The following is a 25,193-nucleotide window of genomic DNA, read 5'->3' as shown; positions in this document are numbered from 1 at the left end:
CTGGTAAAGTATAGACATTTGCACTGTAGTACAAGCAACCACCTAGACCTACTGGTGAAAATGGACAAGACCCACTGTCCAAACTCTAAATGACCATTTAAGATTCACCTGACCCAGCCAAAGAATCCGACCATATCACATGCTTTTGATGAGTGCTCCTTTCAGAACACAGTAGTTACCAGAAAGGGAAAGGGGAGGGTGAAAGAAGGCACTCTCATAAGATCTCCTCAGCTCAAATACCTTTCCTTGGTAGGCGTGCAGAAAGGAAGTGTGTAACATTTTCCACTATCTTACAGAGTGGAGAACCCAGCTTTTTCCTGGGACCATTTAAGCCCCATTAACTAGCAGTTTCTTATTAATAATATAGTCACAGTCCTGTTATAGGGCTACGGTGCATTCGTTACCTTCTCATAATATTGGATGTTTTTGTCAGCCATTCCCATAAGCAGCTGCCGAAAATCCTGCCTTTTGTTGTTCTGCCATCTTTCCATATCTGCTTTCAAGTCAGCATTGAAACATTCAACTCGATCCTGGCACTTTTCAACATCAGTTGGTACCTGGAAGAAAAATACAAATGGGAATTTTTTTTCAGGAAAATATAGTGGGGAGAGAAAGAACTGTGGAAGAGAGGTGGGAACATGCAAGAGAGCAGAAGAAGAAAAAGGGAGGTGGAAGGGAGAGAGATGGGTGAGAATGAAGGAGGAGGGGAGAGCAAGTGAGCTAGAGAGGTGTGTTGAGGGGGGTAAGGGCAGAAGAAATTGGACACATACAAGATATTTGGAATAACTGGTTTCTCATCTCCTACAAATTTTCTGCTCATAAAGGAAAGGTTAGAATAACAAGATAAAGTGCCATACGAGAGCCATACTCCCCAAATCCTCTTTCTTCTCCTGGTGCCCAATCAAGAGAGAATTTATTCTTCAAAAATGAGTGGAGTGGAGACCTGAAAGCAATGGAGTTTAATGTTCTGATACTTCACAGAAACAGATAAGGTCAATATTTACCTTGTACTCTGATCCAAGTAGCTCATGATCAATTTTGCCTTGGTTTGGGGATCTCTGATTAACTGCCCTCTTAAGGTAAAAGAAAACAATCAAAATGCACAGAAAAATGTGTGTTTACTTGTACATTTTCCTGTTTGTTTTTTGGAAGTCATTTCCCCAAGAAGGGAACACTTTGTAAAGGTTCACTGCTTTCCTGTTGATGAGCTTTCTCCTCCTAGTATAACTGAAGCCAGAGGCCTAAATAGCTACCCTTGTCCTTAAAATAGGCAAGGAGTGAGCTCTCTGCTCACCACATGGATGATCAAATAGAAAGAACCAAAAGTCAGTCATGAAAAGAGCTGGGTCAAGTAACCGCCTGCCCAAGCCTGCATCCCTACCAAATAACAACCTCACTTCTCATGCTCTGATCTATAAATGGAAGCGTCTGTACACATTGCATCATCAACACTAATAGTCTGGTCTTTGTGTTCTGGGACGAGGGCTGCATGTGTGATGGGGTGAGTTTCCTTTCTGAGGCACTAAATCAATAAAATACAGAGAAGGATCCATTTTAAATTCAGAACCCCTTCCTCTCCCCATCCGCAGGGCTCCGAGGTTAAGCTATCACAAACCTGGCCAGAGAGAGTGTTGTGGGACCTGTGCTATCAAGGAAGGGGACGAGGATTAAGAACCAGCAGTGAGGCTCTCCCCCGGAGAGTCCCCAATGCCTTTGGTAGGAAAGGATCGAGTGAAGCTGCAGGCAGAAGCCAGGCTCAGGTAAGCTCTCCTAGGCCACGACCCTTGACCCAGTTGTGAAATCAAGCCACCATGGCCAGGAGCAACTCCTGGCCAGCTCAGGGACTAGTTTTTCCTACAGTTGTGGCCCCCAGGCAATTGTCTAGTTGCCCAGGCCAACACCAGATTTACCCTCAAGCATGGGGCCTCTCAAAACCCTCCATTCAAAATGACCCAGCAGAGCTCAGAGGTCTGAGTCCGTGGGAGAAGATTTAGCCTGTCAGGATCAACTTTGCAAGCACTCACATCCCTCTAGACTGTGAGCCCGTTGTGGGCACGGATTGTCTCTCTTTATTTACTGTATTGTACTTTCCAAGCGGTTAGTACAGTGCTCTGCACACAGTAAGCATTCAATAAATACGAAGGAAGGAATGAATGAATGAATGAATGAATGAATGAATGGGATGAGCCCAACCCAGAGCACATCTTGCTCAGTTCTGAAAGGGTTGAAAAGCCTGCCTCACTCAGGATAGGGAGGCCTAAGAAAGGCAACCATTTCAGGACTCAGGCGAGAGCATGTCATGCGATGTCAATTAAAAAGGTCGGGTGTGGTAGGAACTGGATGGTGAGGGGAAGAAGAAGGCTGCCCATTGTGGAAGATGTAACTAGGAGGCTTAGTCAGACAGAGAGAAAGAAAAGCAACAAAAGTGCAAGTCAATCATGGGGGAAATAAAGCTTCCCCAAGCCCCACAATGAAGGAAATATGCCCATTTCCCACAAGGGGAACTCTACTGACTTTTCTCTATTGGGGAAAAGAAAAAATCCCCCTCTTTTGCTTTGCTGCTGCACCTCTAACACTTGTTTACATCAGCAAATCGCAGGAGGGAGTGTCTTAGTTTCACCTCTTACAGCTGGCCTTTTCTGCAGGCTGCCATCTTGGCAAACTGGCCCGGTGCCAAGGTTGAGCAGCAAAGCCTGGTGTCCTCAGGTTCATGTGTCTAACATAGTGGGTATGAACCGGTTCCTATTTGGGTCCAGCTACATCTGGCTCACTCATTTCAGCAGCTGTGGGAAATTTCCTGGCTCTAAACCAGTTCTGTATTAGGAGAAAATAGGGCATACACTTCTCCCACCTTTACCAAATAAGCAGTTGTTGCCATTCATGCAACAATCAGGAGATTTTGTACAAAGCCAGGGTTCTGTTGACTCTCTCCTTTCTCTTACATGTCACTCCTTCAGTGCATCCAAGCACTCTTGAAATGAAAACTTCCTTCCTGCTTGACTCTTGCCCTAACCAACTGGGAATGAGATGGCAAAGTTCCTGACCACTCCTAGCCTGACATGTGCTTCTCACACATTCTTCACTACACAAACATCGACTTCAAAGTATCTGCCTTATGTACTGATTGATATTCACTGGTCACTGTTCTGAGCTCTTGATGTCAATATGTTCATTTTAGAGCATATGCTCCTAGAAAGGAAGAGACTGCATTCATTAAAATAACAATATCCAGCACACACCATAGCAGCTTTTCCAAAGGCTTTAAAGTAGATGAAATTCTTGGCACTTCAACATCTCTCCACAACTACAGGTTTCCCCAATATTGGTTTAGAAATGAGGAAGAACCGTAATAGGCTATTTCAATTTCCTTTAGCCCAGTGAGTTAAGTTGGCCATGATTTTTTTCCCATTCACATAATTAAAATGCCCAAATCCAGTGATGGCAATATAAAACACAACCCCAATCTGTTATGGCTCCCTCTCTCACCAATGCAGCCCTTATAGAGAGCAAATGAGAAACCTCAGCCACATAGTTCCTTTCACTATTTGTATAAGTCTCAAGCCTTGTCTTGCACTCTGAGTATTCCCTCTCTTCAAAGGGCAAAGCAAGAGAGGACAGAGCTTTCCCCCCTCTCCCCTCAAAGGCTGGATGGTTTCCTGATTATTTTCTTTTTAATTCCAAGAAAAATTAGAGAACCTATCATTTCCCGTGTTGCTCAACGACTTCGGCATCCTCTAGAAAAAGCACTTGGTACCAGAAGCACCATAGTTAATGGAGTCTCAATGGGTATTTAGCACAGTGCTTCTTCTACCCATTCTTGATTATGAAAAAAAAGCCACCTCCAGATGAAAGGGGAGGGAAGAAATCTGATGAATCACTGGTAATAATAATAATTATAATGATGGTATTTAAGCACTTACTATATGCTAAGCACTGTTCTATGCACCGGGGTAATAAGTTTGTCCCACGTGGGGCTCACAGTCTTAATCCCCATTTTACAGGTGAGGCACTCAGGTATTGGTACTTAAGGCAGCCTGATGGGTAGAAATTGGAAGAGTGTTGGACTCAATCGTATTTTTTGAGTGCTTACTATGTGCACAGCACTGTACTAAGCACTTGGGAGAGTACAATAACAGAGTTGGTACACATGAACAAGCCCACTAGTTGAACAAGGACTTTTCCTTTCTCGTAAACAACATGGGAGGGGGTACGGATTTCACATCCATCTCTTCAGCCACTCTCACATGCATCCAACCCCGTCCCCCTGCATTCCTCAAACCTTGCCCCTAATGACCTAGCCACCTACTTTATTGGGAAAATTGACACCATCGGGCATGATCTCCTTAAAATCTCCCCTTCCATTCCCCCTACTTCAACTCTTTCCCAGCAGTATCTCTAGGGGATACATAGTAAGCACTCGATAAATATGACTGACTGACATGCATGGATAGGCTCTTATCACTAGTAGCATCATCTCTGAACATGTAAGATGGCTATATAGCTAGACCTTTCGTGGCTGTGTCAAGAAAGTGGAAGGGGTGTATGCCCACCTTGAGGTGGCTACCATTTCTCTGAGATCCTGGTATCCCAAAAGGTACCCCTGCTGTTCAAGTTGAAGCAGTAAGGGACAGGCAAGACCCTGGGGCAGGAGTGCAGGAGGCAAAGGCTAGAAGCTGATGTGCCAGGCAGGACAGCTTGGTATCCCTCAACTTCCAGCACATACACTAGTCAATCGTATTTACCGAGCGCTTGTGTGCAGAGCACTGTAGTGAGTGCTTGGGAGAGTGCAATATAGCAATAAGACACATTTCTTCCACAACGAGCTTAGAGTCTAGAGGGGGAGCCAGACATTCATATAAATGAATTACAGATATGTACATAAGTGCTGTGGAGCTGGGACGGGGAGAAGAGGAAAGGAGGGCTTAGTCTGCTCAATTAAGTCATTCCAGATTGAGAAGACACTCTTAAAGATTTACTAGAGAAAGGAGATGCAATGTCTAATACCTCATGGTGAGAACATTCTTTATGTCGATCTCAATCCCTCCTAGAGCACTGCCCAAGGGTTTTGATTTTTTTTATGGTATCTGTTAAGCACTTACTAGGTGACAGGCACTGTACTAAACACTGGAGTAGATACAAGCTAATCAGGGTGGACACAGTCCATATCCCTCATGGGGCTTTCAGTCTTAATCACCATTGTACAGATGAGGGAACTGAGGCACAGAGAAGTTAAGAGACTTGAGCAAGGTCACACAGAAGACAAGTGGCAGAGTCAGGATTAGAACCCAGGTCCTTCTGACTCCTAGGCCTGTGCTCTACTAGACCATGCTGCCTCTCAAAGAATGTGTCTTAAAGAATCCATGGGGTTTGGACAGCTCTCCCCATCTCCCCGCACAACCTACACTACTTCCAGCACATAGTCCTGCAGCCTGATTCTACTAGTGGAGAGGTTGGGGGAGAGAAGGGGAGACCTTGTCTTCAAGATTTTGCCTGTCAATTCCAAAAAAAACAAAGGGCGGGGTGGGGGGAGAGTGGAGAGGGAGGGAGAGGAGAAGCGAAAAGATGCGTCAGGGCCAAATTTTCAAGGGAACACAGTCTCTTTAAATTGCCCCTTTTAGCCTCTGGCTGCAGCACTCATGGGGACACTATGTACAGATTTAAGTATCCTTCTGGGTATTTCTCCTCTGAATTTCTCCAATATCTAACTGGCTTGGGCCTTAAAAACTTCCATCATTGCATGATTCTACCTAATTCCTTCCCATTTATTCTAAAAAATAAAAAAAAAAATTTAGGGGATGTGCTTGACTTTAGGACATATCTGAAGGATGTGGTAATCCTGGGTTAAAACTGTGAAATCGAGCCCCAGAATAAAACATTTGGCACTGTGCTTGTTACCTCAAGTAGAGAAAGGTTGAGGTAGCCAGGACTGTTCTTAGGAAATGGCCCCCTCACTTCGTTCCTACTTAAAATGTGTCTGTTTATTGTCATATTGTTCTCTCCCAAGGATTTAGTACAGTGCTCTGCACACAGTAAGCACTCAAATGCAACTGAATGAATGAATAGCCATTACCACTTCTCAGCCAATCGCTGCAGACAACTCCCACTTTCCCAGCACAGGGGGAAGTGACAATTGCATGACTGATTCTTCCCGAGTGCGCCCCCCCCCCCCCCCCCACCCCCCAACTACCATACCCCTCCGCCCCAGGCCTGTGCTCTTTCCACCATGCCATGCTTATCCTTGACTCCTCTCTCTCATTCAACCCACATATTCAATATGTCACTAAATCCTGTCAGTTAAACCTTCACAAGATTGCTAAAATCCACCCCTTCCTCTCCACTGAAACTGCTTCCACGTTAATCCAAGCATTTATCCTATCCCACTTTTACTACTGCATCAGCCTCCTTGCTGACCTCCCTGCCTCCTGTATTTCCCCACTCCAGTCCACACTTCATTCTGCTGCCATTTTTCGACAAAAAAAAAGTTCCATCCACATTTCCCCGCTCCTGAAGAACCTCCGTTGCCCGCTCGCTTCCGCAAAAACAGAAAATCCTTACCAATCGTTTTAAAGTATTCAGTCATCTAGCCGCCTCTTATTTTACCTCACTGATTTACTATAACCCAGCAAGCTCACTTTATACCTCTAATACCAACCTCATCACTGTACCTCAATCTCATCTATCTTGCTGTTGACCCCTTGTACACACCCTGCCTCTGGCCTGAAGCTCCCTCTCCCTTCAGATCTGACATCACTCTCCCCATCTTCAAAGCTTTATTAAAAATCACATCTCCTCCAAGTGGCCTTCCTTGACTAAGCCCTCTTTTCCTCTACTCCCTTTCCCTTCTAATAATAATAATGTTGGTATTTGTTTAGCGCTTACTATGTGCCGAGCACTGTTCTAAGCACTGGGGTAGACACAGGGGAATCAGGTTGTCCCACGTGGGGCTCACAGTCTTAATCCCCATTTTACAGATGAGGTAACTGGAGGCACCGAGAAGTTAAGTGACTTGCCCAAAGTCACACAGCTGACAAGTGGCAGAGCCGGGATTCGAACCCACGACCTCTGACTCCAAAGTCCGTGCTCTTTCCACTGAGCCACGCTGCTTCTTCTGCATCTCCCTATCACTTCAGATTTGCACCCTCGGCATTTATGTACATAGCTGTAATTTATATTAATGCCTGGCCTACATCTAGACTTTATACTCATCGTAGGCAGGGAACATGTCTACCCAATCTGTTATACTGTACTATCTCAAGTGCTTAGTATACAGTGCTTTGTGTGCAGTAAATACTCAATAAATGATTGATTGATTCTCACTAGGCCATGCTGCTCCTCTAATCCCTTTATAACCAGACTCCAAAATTTTCCCTCGTTCCCAGTCACCTAACACCATTCCCTTCCTCAGCTCCAAATCAGGATTACTGAGCTAATATCTGGGACGATCAGGAGTTCCTTCGCTTCCTAGATCCCGTCCTTTTTCCCTACTTTCCTAGTTGCCAAGAGCAGAGGTGACAGAGTGGACTTAGGGAGTAGGAAGCCAGAGGTGCTTTCTGAGTTACTCACCCCATCGGCCAGGATCACAAAAGTTGACTGTGAGTCAACCAGGTGGAGTTAGCCAAACAGCATGGCAATCCCACTGGTCAGGCAAGTAATTGTGCCAGCAAGACTTGCTTTCACAGCCAACCAATCTCCCTCCTTCTCCCTCAACCCATTTCTCACCTTTCTCTCTTGCTCCCCTTCCCCTCCCTATCTTCAGAGAGAGGTCTCCATCTGTCCCGGGGTTGTAGTACCTTTCTCACTTCACCTCCTGTTGGCCTGTGAAGTATTTTGTTTAGTACACGTGAGCCTTGCCGGTCTAGTGGGCAGAGCCCCCATCTGAAAATTCAGAATACACAGTTCCAGTCCCGATTCTTGCTGTAGCAGACTAACGTGGTCAAAAATGGCACGCGCACTTTGCTCCGGGCTGCACCCCTGCATGCTTATTCATTTGTTACATCCGATGTCCCAACAGGAACCTGACTGATGAGGAGCGCTGCACAAATCACTAGCTCTATAATCAACTCCTCCACGTAGGTTCTCCATCCTGAAGTCTCAGGACTGAGGTTCCTCGATCGTTTCTGATGGGAGACACTATCACCTTAGTATGGAGTTACAGGGTCCCCTCTCCAGCTGATATGCCTCATGCCTTAGAGTCTAGGCATAAAATGGCCAGATGGCAACGAAAGTTTTTTCGAGCACTGCCGAAATCATATTTCCTCCAAAAAAACGAACCCCTCATTTTCTCCCCCATTCACTCTCCCTTCTGTGTTACCTATGCGCTTAGTCCTGCACCCCTTACGCACTACGATACTCACCCTAGAATCACAGCACTTAATCATTCAATTTTATTTATTGAGTGCTTACTGCGTGCAAAGCACTGTACTAAGCGCTCAGAAGAGTAGAATCTAACAATAAACAGACCCATTCCCTGCTCACAATAAGCTGCACATACCCCACCACTAACAACAACAACAATTATGGTACTTCTTAAGAATTTACTATGTGCCAAACACTGTTCTGAGGCCTGGGGTGCCCACAAGTTAAGCAGGTTGGACACAGTCCCTCTCCCAAATGGGGCTCACACTCTTTATCCCCATTTTACAGATGAGGTAACTGAGGCACAGAAAAGTTAAGTGGCTTGCCCAAGGTCACACAGCAGACCTGTGGCACAGCCAGGATTAGAACCCAGGTCCTTCGGCGTTCTATCCACTAAACCACACTGCTTCTCCTATCTTTATAAGCTCCTTGAGGGCAGGGATCGTGTCTACCAATTGTACTGTACCCTCCCAAGCACTTAGCTTAGTGTCAAGGGAAGCAGCGTGGCTCAGTGGAAAGAGCACGGGTTTGGGAGTCAGAGGTCATGGGTTCGAATCCCAGCTCTGCCACTTGTCAGCTGTGTGACTGTGGGCAAGTCACTTAGCTTCTCTGTGCCTCACCTCATCTGTAAAATGGGGATGAAGACTGCAAGCCTCACGTGGGACAACCTGATTACCCTGTATCTACCCCAGCGCTTAGAACAGTGCTCTGCATGTAGTAAGCGCTTAACAAATACCAACATTATTACTTAGCATGAGGCTCTGCACCCAGTAAGTGCTCAATAAATATCACTAATTAATCGATAAGCATCATCTATCTAAGAATCCAACAGGGTTCCTCAGCATAGCAAGTTTTACATTGCCCTCTGCTGGTCACGTAGTCATAACTTTCCCTTTATCAGAAGGAGGAAGTTTGGACAGAAAGGCAACTCCAGCTCAGGTCCCCAAACACGGCTGGTTCCCCCCTCCCCGGGATAAGGCCTTCTTCATCCTGGAGTTACTCAATTTGGGAACTTTCATATGTGCAGTGGAATTCTCAGGTTTAATAATAATAACAATGTTGGTATTTGTTCAGCGCTTAGTATGTGCAGAGCACTGTTCTAAGCGCTGGGGTAGATACAGGGTAATCAGGTTGTCCCACGTGAGGCTCACAGTCTTCATCCCCATTTTACAGATGAGGTAACTGAGGCGCAGAGAAGTTAAGTGACTTGCCCACAGTCACACAGCTGACAAGTGGCAGAGCTGGGATTCGAACCCATGACCTCTGACTCCCAAGCCCGGGTTCTTTCCACTGAGCCACACTGCTTCTCTACCCAACGGTGCATCCGCCAAACTGATCTGCCATGTGACCTTGGGCAAGTTAATTTCTCAGTGCCTCAGATACCTCATCTGTAAAATGGGTGGATTAAATTCTGCTCCCTGTGACAGACTGTGAGCCCCAGGAACTGCGCCTAACTTGATCACCTTCTATCGACTCTACCACTTAGCATGGTGGCAGGCACATAGTAAGCATTTAACAGGGGCTATTAATTAAAAAAAAAAAAAAGTCAAATTGCGCTCAAAGGAAAAAGAAAAATTTTAGGCTAGGTTTTGGCTGGCTCCTCACCTGTCAACTTGAGCTGGGTCCTGGGATTTCTGCCTGTGCAAGAGGCCAGCTCTTTTAATGAAAAGATTTAGCTGCTATAGTGGTGCCAATGAATTCTATTTAGCAAGCTTTTTTCTTCTACTCTACCCTCCCAAGTGCAGTACAGAACCTTGCACATAATAGGTGCTCAATAAATACCACTGAACGATGGCTCGATTCCATGAAGTAAAGCTTTCAAGTTAATATTTTCCTTGCCAGCTTCCTCCATTGGTTTAAATCTTAATTCACATGAGTGTGGTTATTATTTAGATGTGGGGGGAGGGGGAGCAGATGTTCCAGTGATTGAGCACTTACTATGTGCAGAGTGCTGTACTTGTACTAAGCACTTGGGAGAGTACAATACAACAGAATTAGCCATCATATTCCCTGTCCGTAACTCATCCACAATCAAACTATTCCGGTTACTGAGTTAGGGCACCATCCACAAAGGTAAAAAGCATCTCATTAAAAATAGGTTCTCTGGAGGATTAGGAAATGACTTAGAGGCACACCCCTATCAAATCTGAGACTATCTCTTACAGATAGTGACATCTCTGCTTGGGCCAACTCGGTTGAGAGCAGTAAATCTTAGGGGGTGATACTTAACACTTCTGTCACTCTCCAGGCTCCTCTGATGCTGCCTCAAAGACTAACTTCCAACATCTCTGTGCACAATTTCCTTTTTCAAATCCCCTTCCACCTCCAACCCCACCACAGCAGAGGCCACCAGAATCCGAAGTGAAAGTGCATGTTTCCAAGGTCTCTTAGAGATTATTTTTGAGCCTGGGGAGTGTATGAAGTGGTGGGGATTTAGGGTGGGTAAGAACATTAAAATTTGACACAGTTTCCAATGTAAAGACAGCACTGGGTAAGCATTCTGCTGACACTGGGGCCATTATAAAAATTTCAATTTAAAAAACTTGTTTCATTCTGTCATTTCTTTACTGCCAGCCAACCTTAGAGAAATATTTTCACAGCAGCAGTTGCCTTTGGGAACATCAAGGCAGTGATTGTAAAGATGGTTCTGTGTGAAAGCATCACAGGATTGGCCACCCAGCACACTATACCACCTCTTATTTTCCAATCATGTCAAGTACATGAGACCCCTCGCATTTCAGAGGTAATAGAGTAAAAAGGTTCGATGAAACCTTCGAGTTAAATGATTCTCTTATTCCAATTACGCCATGGGAACAGATAGCAACATGTCATTTAATCTCTTGAAAATGGAATGAGGTTGGACTCTGCAGGTGATGCTTGTTTACAGAATCATAGAAGAGGATCATGCGGCACCTCCTGCAATCACGGGAAACTCCTAGGCAGTTCAGTTTAACTCTTCACTGTTATGTTTGGCACTGGCCTAACCTCTCCTAACTCCACTGTCCCTGCATGGGCAGACTCTGGAACAGACACAGACACCCTTCCCCTCTCCCCCTCAAGAAAACCAAAACTGTCTCCCTCAAACCTGGAAGAATGGCCAGAAATGCACATTAGGTGCTGCCACTGACAACCATGGCAGTTTAGACCTATCACTGAAGGTGACACAAAATAGAATATGGTATTTAAAACAAACAAAAAATCAAGGCATATGGGAGAGTTAACTAAGAACTATGAATCACTCTTCCCAAGGTTCAGGCAGCAGATTGAGTATCCACACCATATGTAACAGACATGTCTGAGAGCTGATCCTGCTTCCCTATTAGATTGCAAGCTTTTTGTGGGCACAGAACATGCCCTGTACCTCTGTTGAAATTTCCCCAAAGCACCAAGTGCAGTGCATTACATCCAGGAGAAGCCCGGTACATGTCATTATTACTGTTACTAGAGAAATGGCTACCTGGCCATGTGTCCCCGAGGCCATGAGTGTAGCACTAGCTAAAAGAGAAAACCTGGTTTCTTTGTGACACATTGTTTGAAAACAAACTTAATAATAATGTTGGTATTTGTTAAGCACTTACTATGTGCAGAGCACTGTTCTAAGCACTGGGGTAGATACAGGGTAATCAGGGTGTCCCATGTGAGGCTCACAGTCTTCATCCCCATTTTACAGATGAGGTCTCTGAGGCCCAGAGAAGTTAAGAGGCGTGCCCAGTTACACAGCTGACAAGTGGCAGAGTCGGGATTCGAACCCATGATCTCTGACTTCCAAGCCCGGGCTCTTTCCACTGAGCCACGCTGCTTCTCTGAGTGTAGAGACCCATACAGATATCTATAGTCCCACTGGAGCCAAAACTATGGGATTTGGTCCGAGTCAGACAAGTATGGAGTACACAGCCAGACCACTTGATTTTCTTCTGGCTGGGCCTAGACATCTGAGATTTGTAGTTTTAGAGGATACACACAGATCTCTATGCATGTGTGGCATTACGAAATAGTAGTAGCTCACACCTTTTGTTCTTGCAGGCAACCTGATAAGGCTAGGAGGGGAAAGTAAGGGAGAGGGCAAGCACAGGACTGGAAGTCAATAAGTACTTAGAATGACTGTTGTCTGGGTGCCCGGTAGTGGTGTAAGAAATAGCTGGGTCAGGGAACTCTGCATAGATAAGAAGCAAACAACATATTTGCACTACTTAAGACTGCCCAGTGAAACCACCACTTCAGTTGTAAAAACCTCAGGGTCTCCCACTGATTAAGCTATAAGATCACAACTGAAAGATACATTAAGTCATTAAGTTGCCCCCAGAAAAATCTGAGAGTCTAAGAGAAGACCAGCGCTGGAGATGGCTCAGGAGGAAATTGAGACCCCTCCCTGATAGCCCCCCAAACAGCTAATGATAAAAGCAATCAACACAACTCCACCACTCCCCGAGAGCTCAAGAGGATTACTCCAGAAGGGGACAACCAACTTCTTTGACCAAATCTAAACAGGTATGTCTCACATTGCAATAACAATTAATAGCAATAGCCCAATCTCACCACAGTGCATGTAAACTGATTAAAAAAAGATTCCACCGATTTCTGGTTCTAGGGACTCCTGGCCTGCCATTTGGGTATTCAAACTGATAGTTCTCAACACCTGATCTATTTGGCCTTGTTGGATATGTAATCTGATGGAGGGAAAGGGCTGGGGGATGAGGTTCTGATATTGATTCCGTTGGAGTTTGACCCAACGGCAAGGACATTTGGCTTAGTTTGTACAAGTCCCATCAATAAGTGCACGTGCCACAGGGGCTTGAGTTCCACAGTAAATTCTTCTTCTCACTACTCCTGAGCAGCAGACTTTTTTTTCCTTTGGAAAAAGGAGGAAGTAGAAGCAGAAGTGGCAGGCAGCATTGTGTCAGAAATAATTTGGACATTAGTCTCCTCTTCCTGTCCTTCAAGCATCCTGTATATACACCCTCAAACCCCCCAGCAAAAAAAAAAAAAACCCATTCCAAATGACCACCAGGGACCCTACAGTAATCAGGTGGAGAAGAAACCTATAGCTTTATTTTAGACGTTTGAAATAGTACTGGCAAAGCCCAACTAGGATTAAGTTCCCTTGACATAATCCAGCCATGGTGAAAAGTCCCCAGCTCTCCAACCCAGATCTAGAAAGAGCTGTCCTTCATATTCAAAGATGAAACCTCTGATAAGAAGAATTTAGCATGTAGTTGAAGAAGCAGAGATCAATCCTTTTGGAAAAACCAAATCTTTCACTCAGCCTTTTCCTAAAGTGGCTAGTACTCACCTTGGGGCGGTCTTCCTTTTTCAAAGCAACCACTTCCAGTTTGGCTTCGTATTCTGCTTGAACTTGGTCTCTTTTCTTCAATACATTCTACAGGAAAGAAGGAAGGGAATAAAAGAAAGAATGGAAGGTTACCAAGGGCCAGAACATTTTCCCCTCTATTTCTTCACAATCCCCAACACTCGACATGGCAAAGGAAATACACTTTGTCTTTCTTACCCATACTTTCACAAGACACACTCAGAATCCAGATTATTCCCTTCCCTCTTGGTGCAGGCATAATGTTCAATCATATTTATTATGTATTTAATATAGCCATTGGATACATTGAAGTAACTTTTTTTTTTAATTGTATACTTCTGCCTCATCCTCCATGTTACATTTTGCCTTCAGTGACCTAACAAACAAAAATCTATTTTATAACACTCCAGGGATTCTAGTGTCCTTCAGTCCATGGTTTGTTTTGGATGTCAGTGTGGCTTTAATGGCTGAGGCCTGGGACCATGAAGGCTGGATTCTATGTTCATCTCTAATTTGTGTGTTGCCTCAGCTGTTCTTAGCAGTATCCATTTTAAAGACTACTACCTTCTTTCAGCATTGTAGTGAGGATTAAGGTGGCTGTTCACAGAGAGCTTTGGAGTCTTTGTGACTGAAGGGTAAACCCAAGGTAAGAGACAAAAATACCTAGCTACTTTGCATTTTCTGCTCCGTTCCATGATGAAGTTTAATGCAACTAAACAATGCCTGCACTTTCCATTAGTAAGAACAATCTAACCAAGTCTCTTGCTTCAGGATTTATTCGAAGACCCATTGTTGGATCTTCATACCTGATCCACCAGCTTACTCACTGTACCTTGACCTCATCTATCTTGCCACCGACCTCTTTCCCACATCCTCCCGCTAGCCTCGAACTCCCTCCCCAACCAAACAGGCTGGACCGCCACTCTCCCCACTTCAAAGTCTTATTAAGGTCACATCTCTTCCAAGAGGCTTTCCCGATTAAGTCTCTTTTCCCCAGCTCCCTCTTCCTTTTGTGTCATCCATGCATCTGGAACTGTGACCTCTGGGCATTTGATATTCACCCCACAGCACTTACGTATATATCTATAAATTATATATTCTCATTTAATGTCTGTCTCCCCCTCTAAACTGTAAGCTCATTGTGGGCAGGGAACGTGTCTACCAAATCTGTTGTACTGCACTCTCTCAAACACTTAGTACAGTGCTCTGCGCATAGTGTGCACTCAATACATACCACTGATGATTAGGGTTTTCTTCTCCGAGTTTGGAATAGGCTGGGAAAGAAATATCCTGTCAACCCTATTCATCTTTACTGGTAACAAGTGGGCTTTACCATCCAGTTATCGTCCTATCTCCCTACTACCCTTCCTTTCCAAAATCCTAGAACGAGTCGTCTACAATCGATGCCTAGAATTCCTTAACTCCCATTCTCTCCTAGACCCCCTCCAATCTGGCTTCCGTCCCCTCCACTCTACCGAGACTGCTCTCTCTAAGGTCACCCATGACCTCCTTCTTGCCAAATCCAATGGCTCCTACTCCATTCTGATCCTCCTTGACCTCTCTGCTGCCTTTGACACTGTCGACCATCCCCTCCTCCTCCATACCTTATCTCACCTTGGCTTCACGGACTCTGTCCTCTCCTGGTTCTCCTCTTACCTCTCTGGCCGATCATTCTCGGTCTCCTACGCTGGAGCCTCCTCCCCCTCCCATCCTTTAACTGTTGGAGTTCCTCAAGGGTCAGTTCTCGGCCCTCTTCTGTTCTCCATTTACACTCACTCCCTCGGTGAACTCATCCGCTCTCACGGCTTTGACTACCATCTCTACGCAGATGACACGCAGATCTACATCTCCGCCCCTGTCCTCTCCCCCTCCCTTCAGGCTCGCATCTCCTCCTGCCTCCGGGACGTCTCCACCTGGATGTCGGCCCGCCACCTAAAACTCAACATGAGCAAGACTGAGCTCCTCATCTTCCCTCCCAAACCCGGTCCTCTCCCAGACTTCTCTATCACCGTGGATGGCACGACCATCCTTCCCGTCCCGCAGGCCTGCAATCTCGGTGTCATCCTTGACTCGTCCCTCTCGTTCACCCCACACATCCTATCCGTTACCAAGACCTGCCGGTTTCACCTCTACAATATCGCCAAGATCCGCCCTTTCCTCTCCACCCAAACGGCTACCTTACTATTACGGGCTCTCGTTATATCCCGGCTAGACTACTGTGTCAGCCTTCTCTCCGACCTCCCTTCCTCCTCTCTCGCCCTGCTCCGGTCTATTCTTCACTCCGCTGCCCGGCTCATCTTCCTGCAGAAACGATCTGGGCATGTCACTCCCCTTCTTAAACAACTCCAGTGGTTGCCTATCGACCTCCGCTCCAAACAAAAACTCCTCACTCTAGGCTTCAAGGCTCTCCATCACCTTGCCCCTTCCTACCTCTCCTCCCTTCTCTCTTTCTACCGCCCACCCCGCACGCTCCGCTCCTCTGCCGCCCACCTCCTCACCGTCCCTCGGTCTCGCCTATCCCGCCGTCGACCCCTGGGTCACGTCCTCCCGCGGTCCTGGAACGCCCTCCCTCCTCACCTCCGCCAAACTGATTCTCTTTCCCTCTTCAAAACCTTACTTAAAAATCACCTCCTCCAAGAGGCGTTCCCAGACTGAGCTCCTCTTCCCCCTCTACTCCCTCTGCCATCCCCCCTTTACCTCTCCGCAGCTAAAGCCTCATTTTCCCCTTTTCCCTCTGCTCCTCCACTTCTCCCTTCCCATCCCCACAGCACTGTACTCGTCCGCTCAACTGTATATATTTTCGTTACCCTATTTATTTTGTTAATGAATTGTACATCGCCTTGATTCTATTTAGTTGCCATTGTTTTTACGAGATGTTCTTCCTCTTGACGCTGTTTAGTGCCATTGTTCTCGTCTGTCCGTCTCCCCCGATTAGACTGTAAGCACGTCAAACGGCAGGGACTGTCTCTATCTGTTGCCGACTTGTTCATCCCAAGCGCTTAGTACAGTGCTCTGCACATAGTAAGTGCTCAATAAATACTATTGAATGAATGAATGAATGAATTTTTAATACCTTGCAATAGGAGGAACATATAAAGAGAATGCTAGCTATCCAATCATTCTGACTCTTTTTTTAAAAAAATATGGTATTTGTTAAGTGCTTACTTTGTGCCAGGCATTGTACTAAGCACTGCGATAGATACAAGTTAATCAGGTTGGACACAGTTCCTGTCCCACACAGGGCTTACAGTCTTAATCCCCATTTTACAAAGGGTGCAACAGAGGCACAGAGAAGTTAATGACTTGTCTGAGGTTATAAGCGGACAAGTGGCGAACCGGAATTAGAACCCAGGTCCTCTGACTCTCTGCTTCTCAACCTGCTTAACCAACAGTCCTGTCTGGCTTCTCCACGCTCCCTCATTCCCACCTGCTCTAGCCTACTAACATCACCAGGGGCAGAGGCAGACGGTTTAGTGCAGTGCCTGGAGCTACTCCTCCTAGCCAGGAAACAGTGCCTCACCTGCTAAAACTCATCCTTGCCAAACATTCGCATTACTACCAAATATCAACATTGAAAGTCTTGCAAAGATAGCACTTAAATATTCATAAAATATTAAAACATGGCCAGCATATAAGTAAATGCCCATATAGCCTGGTCTTAACAGTCAGCCCTAAAATATTATTTATCACTTGGTTCCTCACCCATTGCCAACTCCCCCATGCCCATCCAATTCCTGCAGGCCAAAGAATATCCTTCTCTAGATCCTTTAACTCATAAAAATGGTGAAAAGAGCAACAGCTTCCCACCAGAAGTATTTCCTTTTCAAGTTGCCACTTACCTTGAGCTGAAAAATATCCCCCTAGCATTTGAGAAGAACTAGAAATCATTTTTCCAACCAAATGTTCTAACTGCAGTACTCAATCATTTTGAGTACAGGAACCTTCTATTTCTAGTCATTTTAGAAATTACTTTCCCGAAGACCAATAACACTTTTTTTTAAAGTGTGGAAAACATTTAACCGAAAGATAATAAGCTTAGCCTAACTGGTTATCTGTCTCCCTGTGATGTTAAACACACTATAACTGAATTTAAGAGGGTTATACACCTATTTTTAAACACCTTGACAGCTCAGATTTTTATACCAGAGAATTAGCAAACAGGTATTTGTCTATTTGTTGCCTTATAAAATAACATTTTAAATTGTTCAAATCATGATTGCTTAAAATGATTAAAGCTTCTTGCCAAAGAACTACCATTAAAAAGTCATCTTATTAGGACAGGTCCCCCAACTCTCTCTGCCCTACATACACACTTCATTGTTTAAAAGCAAACATTATCCTGCCATTACAACACCTCCACTTGAAGAGATTGCAAAAATGTTACAAGACTCTTCAAAAATGCTTTACAACATAAGCAAAATGCATCGAGACTACAAATGTTTTTTTCCACGTGACTAATGAGCAGCAGAAATTAAAGTGTTGCAAAAATTGCTTTCTATACAGATAAAATAAACTAGGAGAGCCAACTCTCTCCTGACTACTAAATACAGAGCTTGTGATTTGGCTCTGTTTCAAAACTAAGTAGCATTGCATTTGCAAAGCCCAAGAACACTGGATGAACTGGGAGGGAGAAACTAGTTACCTTACAATTTGTGTCTAATGCTCTATATGAGCTAGCCCCTTAGGACTTAGCAATAAGGAAAGGGTTATTTGCCCAACCCTCTAGTTCACCTTACCTTAAAAACAAACGCTATAACTGGGAATCCACTAGACATTTCAGATTAATAATAATACGGGGATGAGAGAATAGAAGAGGGCAAGAAGAATTGAGAGAAAAATATGAGAAGCACAGAGTTTAATTGTTGGGTATTTCCTCAGTGTAAACACACAGAAAGGCCATGGGAGAAGAGAAGAGTGGCTGAAAGAAAAAGGTATCGACGAAATTCAGTGAACACTACACTTAGAAAGAAAATATGTTGTCTGATATTTCAGTCAGTTTTAGTTATGGTAATTGTACTTAAATCACATCGCACTTGGATTTGCACCCTTTTTTCAGCTCCCCCGCTTAGATCCACAGCATTTATGTACATATCTGTTATTTATCTATATATTAATGTCTGTTTCCCCCTCTAGATTCTAAGTTCATTGTGGGCATATTATTCTCTACTCTCCCAAGCGTTCAGTAAAGTGCTCTGCACACAGTAAGTGCTCAATAAATACAATTGATTGATCACACAATAGTTTAGCAGTAGTACTGATAGCAGGATTCATTTGGGATCTCTTTGTACAATGTACCATACCTTGGTACTGAGGAATGGCAAGTGAAACATACGACACAAGTCCCCACCCTCAAGGAGCTCAAACAGTTTGCACATGGTTGGGAACTTGACAATTTTGTGTCCAGACACAGTCTAATTTTTAAAGGCACTTTAGATTGTAAGAGGCAATTTAACTCAAAAAGCTAAATGGTTTAAGCATTTGAATTGAAATTTTGGAGCAGTTTTTAAATTTGCTCTTAATTTTGCCTCATATTCCTTGGGAATCTTCCTCACAATGGAAGACAGCCTAAATTCTCACTACAAGGGAGGCAGTGGTATTCACACATCCAGATGGAGCAGCTGGTATGGAAGTAGAGCTGAATGACTGATAAAAATGCAGCCAGTTTCCAATTTAGTTGTTCTCTGCTGGCAACCCAAAGACTACTTCTAGTACCTATGACTCAACTCCTACTTTTCCTGGTCATGTCACCCGCTGTGCATGTATGCATGTGTATATATAAAGATAATCAAATAAATAGATATATATGAAGCAAATATCTATTTATTTGGCAATCTTTATCTTTGTGTTGATGCTCTTATTCTTTTACCCATTTGTCAATTTATGTCCTCCTGTCTCCATTACAAGGCCAGCAGCCACATATTTACTGAATCATATTCATTCATTCAATAGTATTTATTGAGCGTTATGTGCAGAGCACTGTACTAAGTGCTTGGAATGTACAATTCGGCAACAGAGAGAGACAATCCCTTCCCATTGACGGGCTTACAGTCTAATCGGGGTAGACAGACAGGCAAAAACAATAGCAATAAATAGAATCAAGGGGATGTACATCTCATTAACAAAATAAATAGGGTAATAAAAATATATACAAATGAGTGGACGAGCACAGTGGTGAGGGGAGGGGAAGGAAGAAGGGGAGGAGCAGAGGGAAAGGGGGGAAAAAGGGGGCTTGGCTGAGGGGAGGTGAAGGGGGAGGGCAGAGAGGCAGCAGAGGGAGCAGAGGGAATAGGGAAAGCTCAGTCTGGGAAGGTCTCCTGGAGGAGGTGAGCTCTCAGTAGGGCTTTGAAGAGGGGAAGAGAATTAGTTTGGCGGAGGTGAGGAAGGAGGGCATTCCAGGACAGCGGGAGGACGTGGGCCAGGGGTCGACAGTGGGATAGGCGAGAACAGGGGACGGTGAGGAGGTGGGCAGCTGAGGAGCGGAGCCTACGGGGTGGGCAGTAGAAAGAGAGAAGGGAGGAGAGGTAGGAGGGGGCAAGGTGATGGAGAGCCTTGAAGTCTAGAGTGAGAAGTTATGTTCCCAAGCACCTAATATAGAGCTCTGCACACAGTAGGCATTTGATAAATGTTGCTGCTGATGCAGTGCAACAGAATTTGTTTCAAGATTTTCATATCTCTAGACCTATATCTCAGGGTGGCACCTGGAGAATTTCCAGTCCTCTACCAGTCTCAGCTACGGGAGGGAGAGTCAAGCAGAGGCCTACCCATTCCGTTCCTAGCTTGGGCAGTGGCTAGCAAGTGGCAATCCGCTACAAGTCAAAACTCACCTGTGCTGGGCAGCAGCGGCACGGGACAGAGTCGAGGGAAGAGACTCGTTTACTACACGAAAGGAGGCAATGGTAAACCACTTCTGTATTGTTACCATGTAAACTCTATGGCTATACTACCAGAACGACTGCAGATGGAGGTGGGGCGTTCTGGGAGAGATGTGTCCATGGCATCGCTATGGGTCAGATATGACTCGACAGCATAAGACAACAATGACAAGATCTATATCTGGTCTTGATGCTCCAAGATGATGTTACTGGGGGTGAGGAATGATCCTGAAATGAATACTGTCTGAAAAACAATTCCTTGCATGCTGAACATAGGTACAGATAGTAAAGAACCTTTTCTAGCCTTTTGCCCTAAATCAGTCGATGGTATTTACTGAGCACTTACTATGTGCAGAAGGATTGCACTAAGCGCTTGGGAAAGAACACTACAGAGATAGCAGACACATTCCCTACCCACGGCGAGCTTGTGGCAGGTAGAAGGGAAGAGGATAATAACAACTGGTATTTGTTAAACCCTTCCTATATGCCAGGCACGGTACTAAGCACTGGGGTAGATACAAGCAAATCGGATTGGACACAGTCCCTGTCCCACGCAGAGCTCACAGTCTTAATCACCGTTTTCCAGATGAGATAACTGAGGCACAGGGAAGTTAAGTGACTTGCCCAAGGCCACACAGCAGACAAGTGGCAAAGCCAGCATTTGAACCCATGACCTTCTGACTCCCAGGCCTGTGCTCAATCCACTATGCCATCTGCTCAGGACCATGAGAGACAGTTCAGCCTCTTCAGTTTAAGCATACTGTTAACATCAAGGATTTTAAAACAACTCAAGTGATAAAAAGTTGAAGCTGGGGGGAGAGCAGGGAAGACAAGGAAAACAGACTCTGCAGGATGGTGACTATCTGAGAAGAATGGTTCTGAAGCCCAAACTGCAATCCCTGAAGCAATAATATGTCCAAACCTAATTAGAGAAATTTACTAATACCTTTGTTAATAATAATAATAATAATAATGTTGGTATTTGTTAAGCGCTTACTATGTGCCGAGCACTGTTCTAAGCGCTGGGGTAGACATAGGGGAATCAGGTTGTCCCATGTGGGGCTCACAGTCTTAATCCCCATTTTACAGATGAGGGAACTGAGGCACAGAGAAGTTAAGTGACTTGCCCACAGTCACACAGCCAACAAGTGGCAGAGCTGGGATTCGAACTCATGAGCCCTGACTCCAAAGCCCGTGCTCTTTCCACTAAGCCACGCTGCTTCTCCAAGAAGGCCTAATGTTCAGAAGACAATGTTCAGAAGACCTAATGAACCCTAACGCTGTCTGTGATAAGAGGACATAAATGCTAACAAATCCTATCGAGTAATCCTGTGGCTTGCTCGATTAAGTAATTTCCAATAGAAAGTGTTACACATACACACAGATGACTTGAAAATGATACCATGGATGGTGAAGATCACCTATGGGTGGGAATGTGGATGAAAAAGGCCAATATGGTACCCTCAGTTTCAGGCACTGCGGCAGAGAAACTGTTCCGTCACGCTTCTTGTTTGCAGAGCACGGTATTATTTTAACTTTTGCATCTTGTCTCATGATCCTCTAGGAATTTCCGCTCAGAGACAAGCCTTTCTTGATTGCAGTGTGTATGTTGGTCTATTGGGTGCATTGTCTCCCAGTTTTCAGCAGCCATGCCATTTTCTGAGGCTTCACTTTACCGTGTCCTTAAAATCATTTCCCCTGTCCCTTTTCTAGCTCCCAATATAACAGTAGTTTGGGTATCCTACTGTCATTTGCTGTCCTATCAGGTCCTACCCAGCAAAGGTGGGTTGAGGTAGCATAACCTCAATGCTAGTAGACTCAGTTTGTTCCAAGATATTCTGGTTTGTGAGCTTGACCTGTGACTGATTAAGCTGCCATCTAGGGGGAGGGGGAAAGTATCCAGTTCTCATAGACATAGAGAAGGCTGGACAGCACTACAGCTCTGTAGCCCTTAAATTTGGTCTGAATCCTGCCCCTACTCTATCTGACCATCTGCCAAAGATGATCTTGGTACTCTTGTTTTGTTTGCTTTGTTTTACGGCATTTAAGTACTTACTATAAGCAAGGTTCTAAATACAAGCTTATCAGGTTGCACACAGTCCCTGTTCCACATGGGGCTCACAGCCTAAGTAGGAGGGAGTAGGATTTAATCCTCATTTTACAGTTGAGGAAACTGAGGCACAGAGCAGTTAAGTGACTTGCCTAAGGTCACATAGCAAGCAACAGGCAGAGCCGGATTTAGAAAGCCAGTTATTCTGACTCCCAGGCCTGTGCTCTTGACGCTAAGCCATGCTGCTTCTCTCCTCATTCAGTTTTCTACTTCTTTGTCTATCGTTGCACTGGCAGATACTGTGCTGCCTAGGTAAAAGCAGTCTATAATGCATGCTTTTCCATGTTGCCAGTGAAGATCTTTGGTTGCTTGAGGACTGATAATTTGCTTTGGTTTTCTTCAGACTTGGCAAAGTGCTTTACAGTGGATTTGCAAGTCTTCTTGGGTGTCTGCCTCTATGGTGCAGTGATCCGCATATAGAAAAAAGTTCTTGAATAACTCTCTCTAAACTTTTGTATGATGGTTGAAGCCTGTTGAGTTGGAAGAATCTACCAGAGGAGCAGGAGTATAGTCTAAAGCCTGGTCCTCCGGCAGAGCTGTGTGGACTTGGCTGAATACTACAAAGCCCCGTTTTACCCCCCTTGGCTACGGCAAATGGGTCTTCCGAAGTGCCCCCCTTCTTACATGCCCACCCAGGCATGCCAATAGGGAGCTCTCACAGAATCCTGATTAACTTAATAATAGTAATTGTGTATTTGCTAAGCACTTACTATGTGCCAGGCACTGTCCTAAGCACTGGGGTGGATACAAGCAAATCGGGTTGAACACGGTCGCTGTCCCACGTGGGGCTCTCAGTCTCAATCCCCATTTTACAGATGTGGTAACCGAAGCACAGAGAAGGAAAATGACTTGCCCAAGGTCACACAGCAGGCAAATGGCAAAGTCAGGATTAGAACCCAAGATTTTCCGACTCCCAGGCTTATGCTTTATCCACTACACCACACTGCTTCTCTGGGCAGTCAAATTTACAAAATGTATTTCCAGAATCCGGATCTACTGATTATGCCAAATGTTTTCTTACAGTCTATGCAGGATAGAGGACTGAAGCCCACACTTCACCTATATCGGATATACTTCAAAAGGAAGTGTCGGCCGCGTCAGGCTAGGATAGAAAACCACACTGAGGTTCCGGGATTGTGCGGTCAGTGATTTTTTTTTTTTCCAACTGGCTGGTCTAGAAGCACTCTGGCTAGGGTCATTGCCAGCAATGTAGACTAATGAGATGCTACAATAATTACCACAGTCTGAGCTTTAATTCTTCTTCTTGAAGAGGTGATTAAGGTGGCATCACCTCAGTATTCCATATCTTGAGGAAAAGCTTGTGTGAGTGCTTCGTCGCTGACTGCTGGAAATTTCCTCAAGAGTTGGGGCAGAATCCCATGTCTCCACACGTTGGCAGGTGTTCTCTGTTTTGCAGGGCCTCATCTTCAAAAGTGAATTTACGAGACCACTGACGCGTTGGTACCATCTCCTCACGATCTGGTCTGGGTCAAGGAACCATCTTTACTAAAGCAGTTCTGCATGTACACTACGACAGCGCCTCTGAAGAGTGATGAATAGAATTCCCTGGTTGGGTAGTAGCCTTGGATCTCTTCAGCTCTGGCACCCCACTACTTGTAGCTCATGTCTCTAAACTCGATTGCACATCACAATCCCCTCTCATCAGGAAGTACTGCAAGGTCTTTGTTGATGCTATGTTTGTCTTGTGGCAAGTAGTCTTTTTAAAATCAATCGTTTTCATTGAATCGGTCTCGGCGGTCTTGACTATCCATGCCCAAGTAGGGACCTACACGGGTACTAGATCTAGTATCCATAGCCTCCCAACCCCCACCCACAACATAGTCCATTTAAAAAAAAAATTACTTACCCGGTCTGACCCGTGGTTTTGCCCACGGGTCAGTCAAACTTGGATATTACAGATCTCTCCTGCCATCTAGTTGCTCTCCACCCATTCTTTATGCTGGTCCACGGGCAACTTTCCTGCCACCCTCCCCCCTCAGGCCCAAGCCAGGAGGGGAGAGGGGAAAGAAAAAGGGGAAGGGGTGGGGAGGCCTCAGGATGGGCAGTTGCCCAGTCCCAGCCATGACTTACCCCCAGCATCCTGTCGGTGGCCGCGGCTACTCATGGATTCATTCAACGCAGCGCCAGCAGACTTTACCCTCACCCGACCCGTATCTGCATCCTACTACTAATTATCCAACTCGACCTGCAACTTTAGTGAGGGCACCCACGGTTTGGGTTTGGACAAACTGCAGGCATGCCGGTCTCTATGCCCAATGTCTTGATAGCTGCCAGGGACAGAGTTTCGCAGAGAAACGCCCATTTGTTGTTTACGTCGACGATTGTGCTTGGGATTCCATTTTCCAACAGGGCTGCTGAACCGTTGCTGTGGAGCTCCTTGTGAGAGTCTTCGCTCTCCAAGAGCCTAACTGTTAGGAATAACGCTGGAATAAAATTGATAGATTGCAATTAAGGAAGATAGCTCAAAAGGTGAAGCCAAAGGGTGGCAGATAGAAGTATTTATATCAAATACTGGTGGAGAGTCATA

General features: G+C 45.2%; 1 protein-coding gene across 1 annotated transcript in view; it reads right to left on the bottom strand.

Moving 5' to 3' along the window:
* SNX30 (sorting nexin family member 30) overlaps nt 1-25,193 on the bottom strand; it is a 118,655-nt gene that overhangs the window by 9,247 nt on the left and 84,215 nt on the right. Inside the window, exons 7-8 of the mRNA XM_029053778.2 lie at nt 13,646-13,732; nt 405-557 (exon numbers count right to left, since the gene is read on the bottom strand). Of these exons, the coding sequence (XP_028909611.1) occupies nt 405-557; nt 13,646-13,732 (240 nt within the window). The remainder of the gene's footprint in view (nt 1-404; nt 558-13,645; nt 13,733-25,193) is intronic.

This window comes from Ornithorhynchus anatinus, chromosome X3 (genome assembly GCF_004115215.2).
Source record: "Ornithorhynchus anatinus isolate Pmale09 chromosome X3, mOrnAna1.pri.v4, whole genome shotgun sequence".
Lineage (NCBI taxonomy): Eukaryota > Metazoa > Chordata > Mammalia > Monotremata > Ornithorhynchidae > Ornithorhynchus > Ornithorhynchus anatinus.
This window is presented reverse-complemented; position numbering and strand designations above follow the sequence as displayed.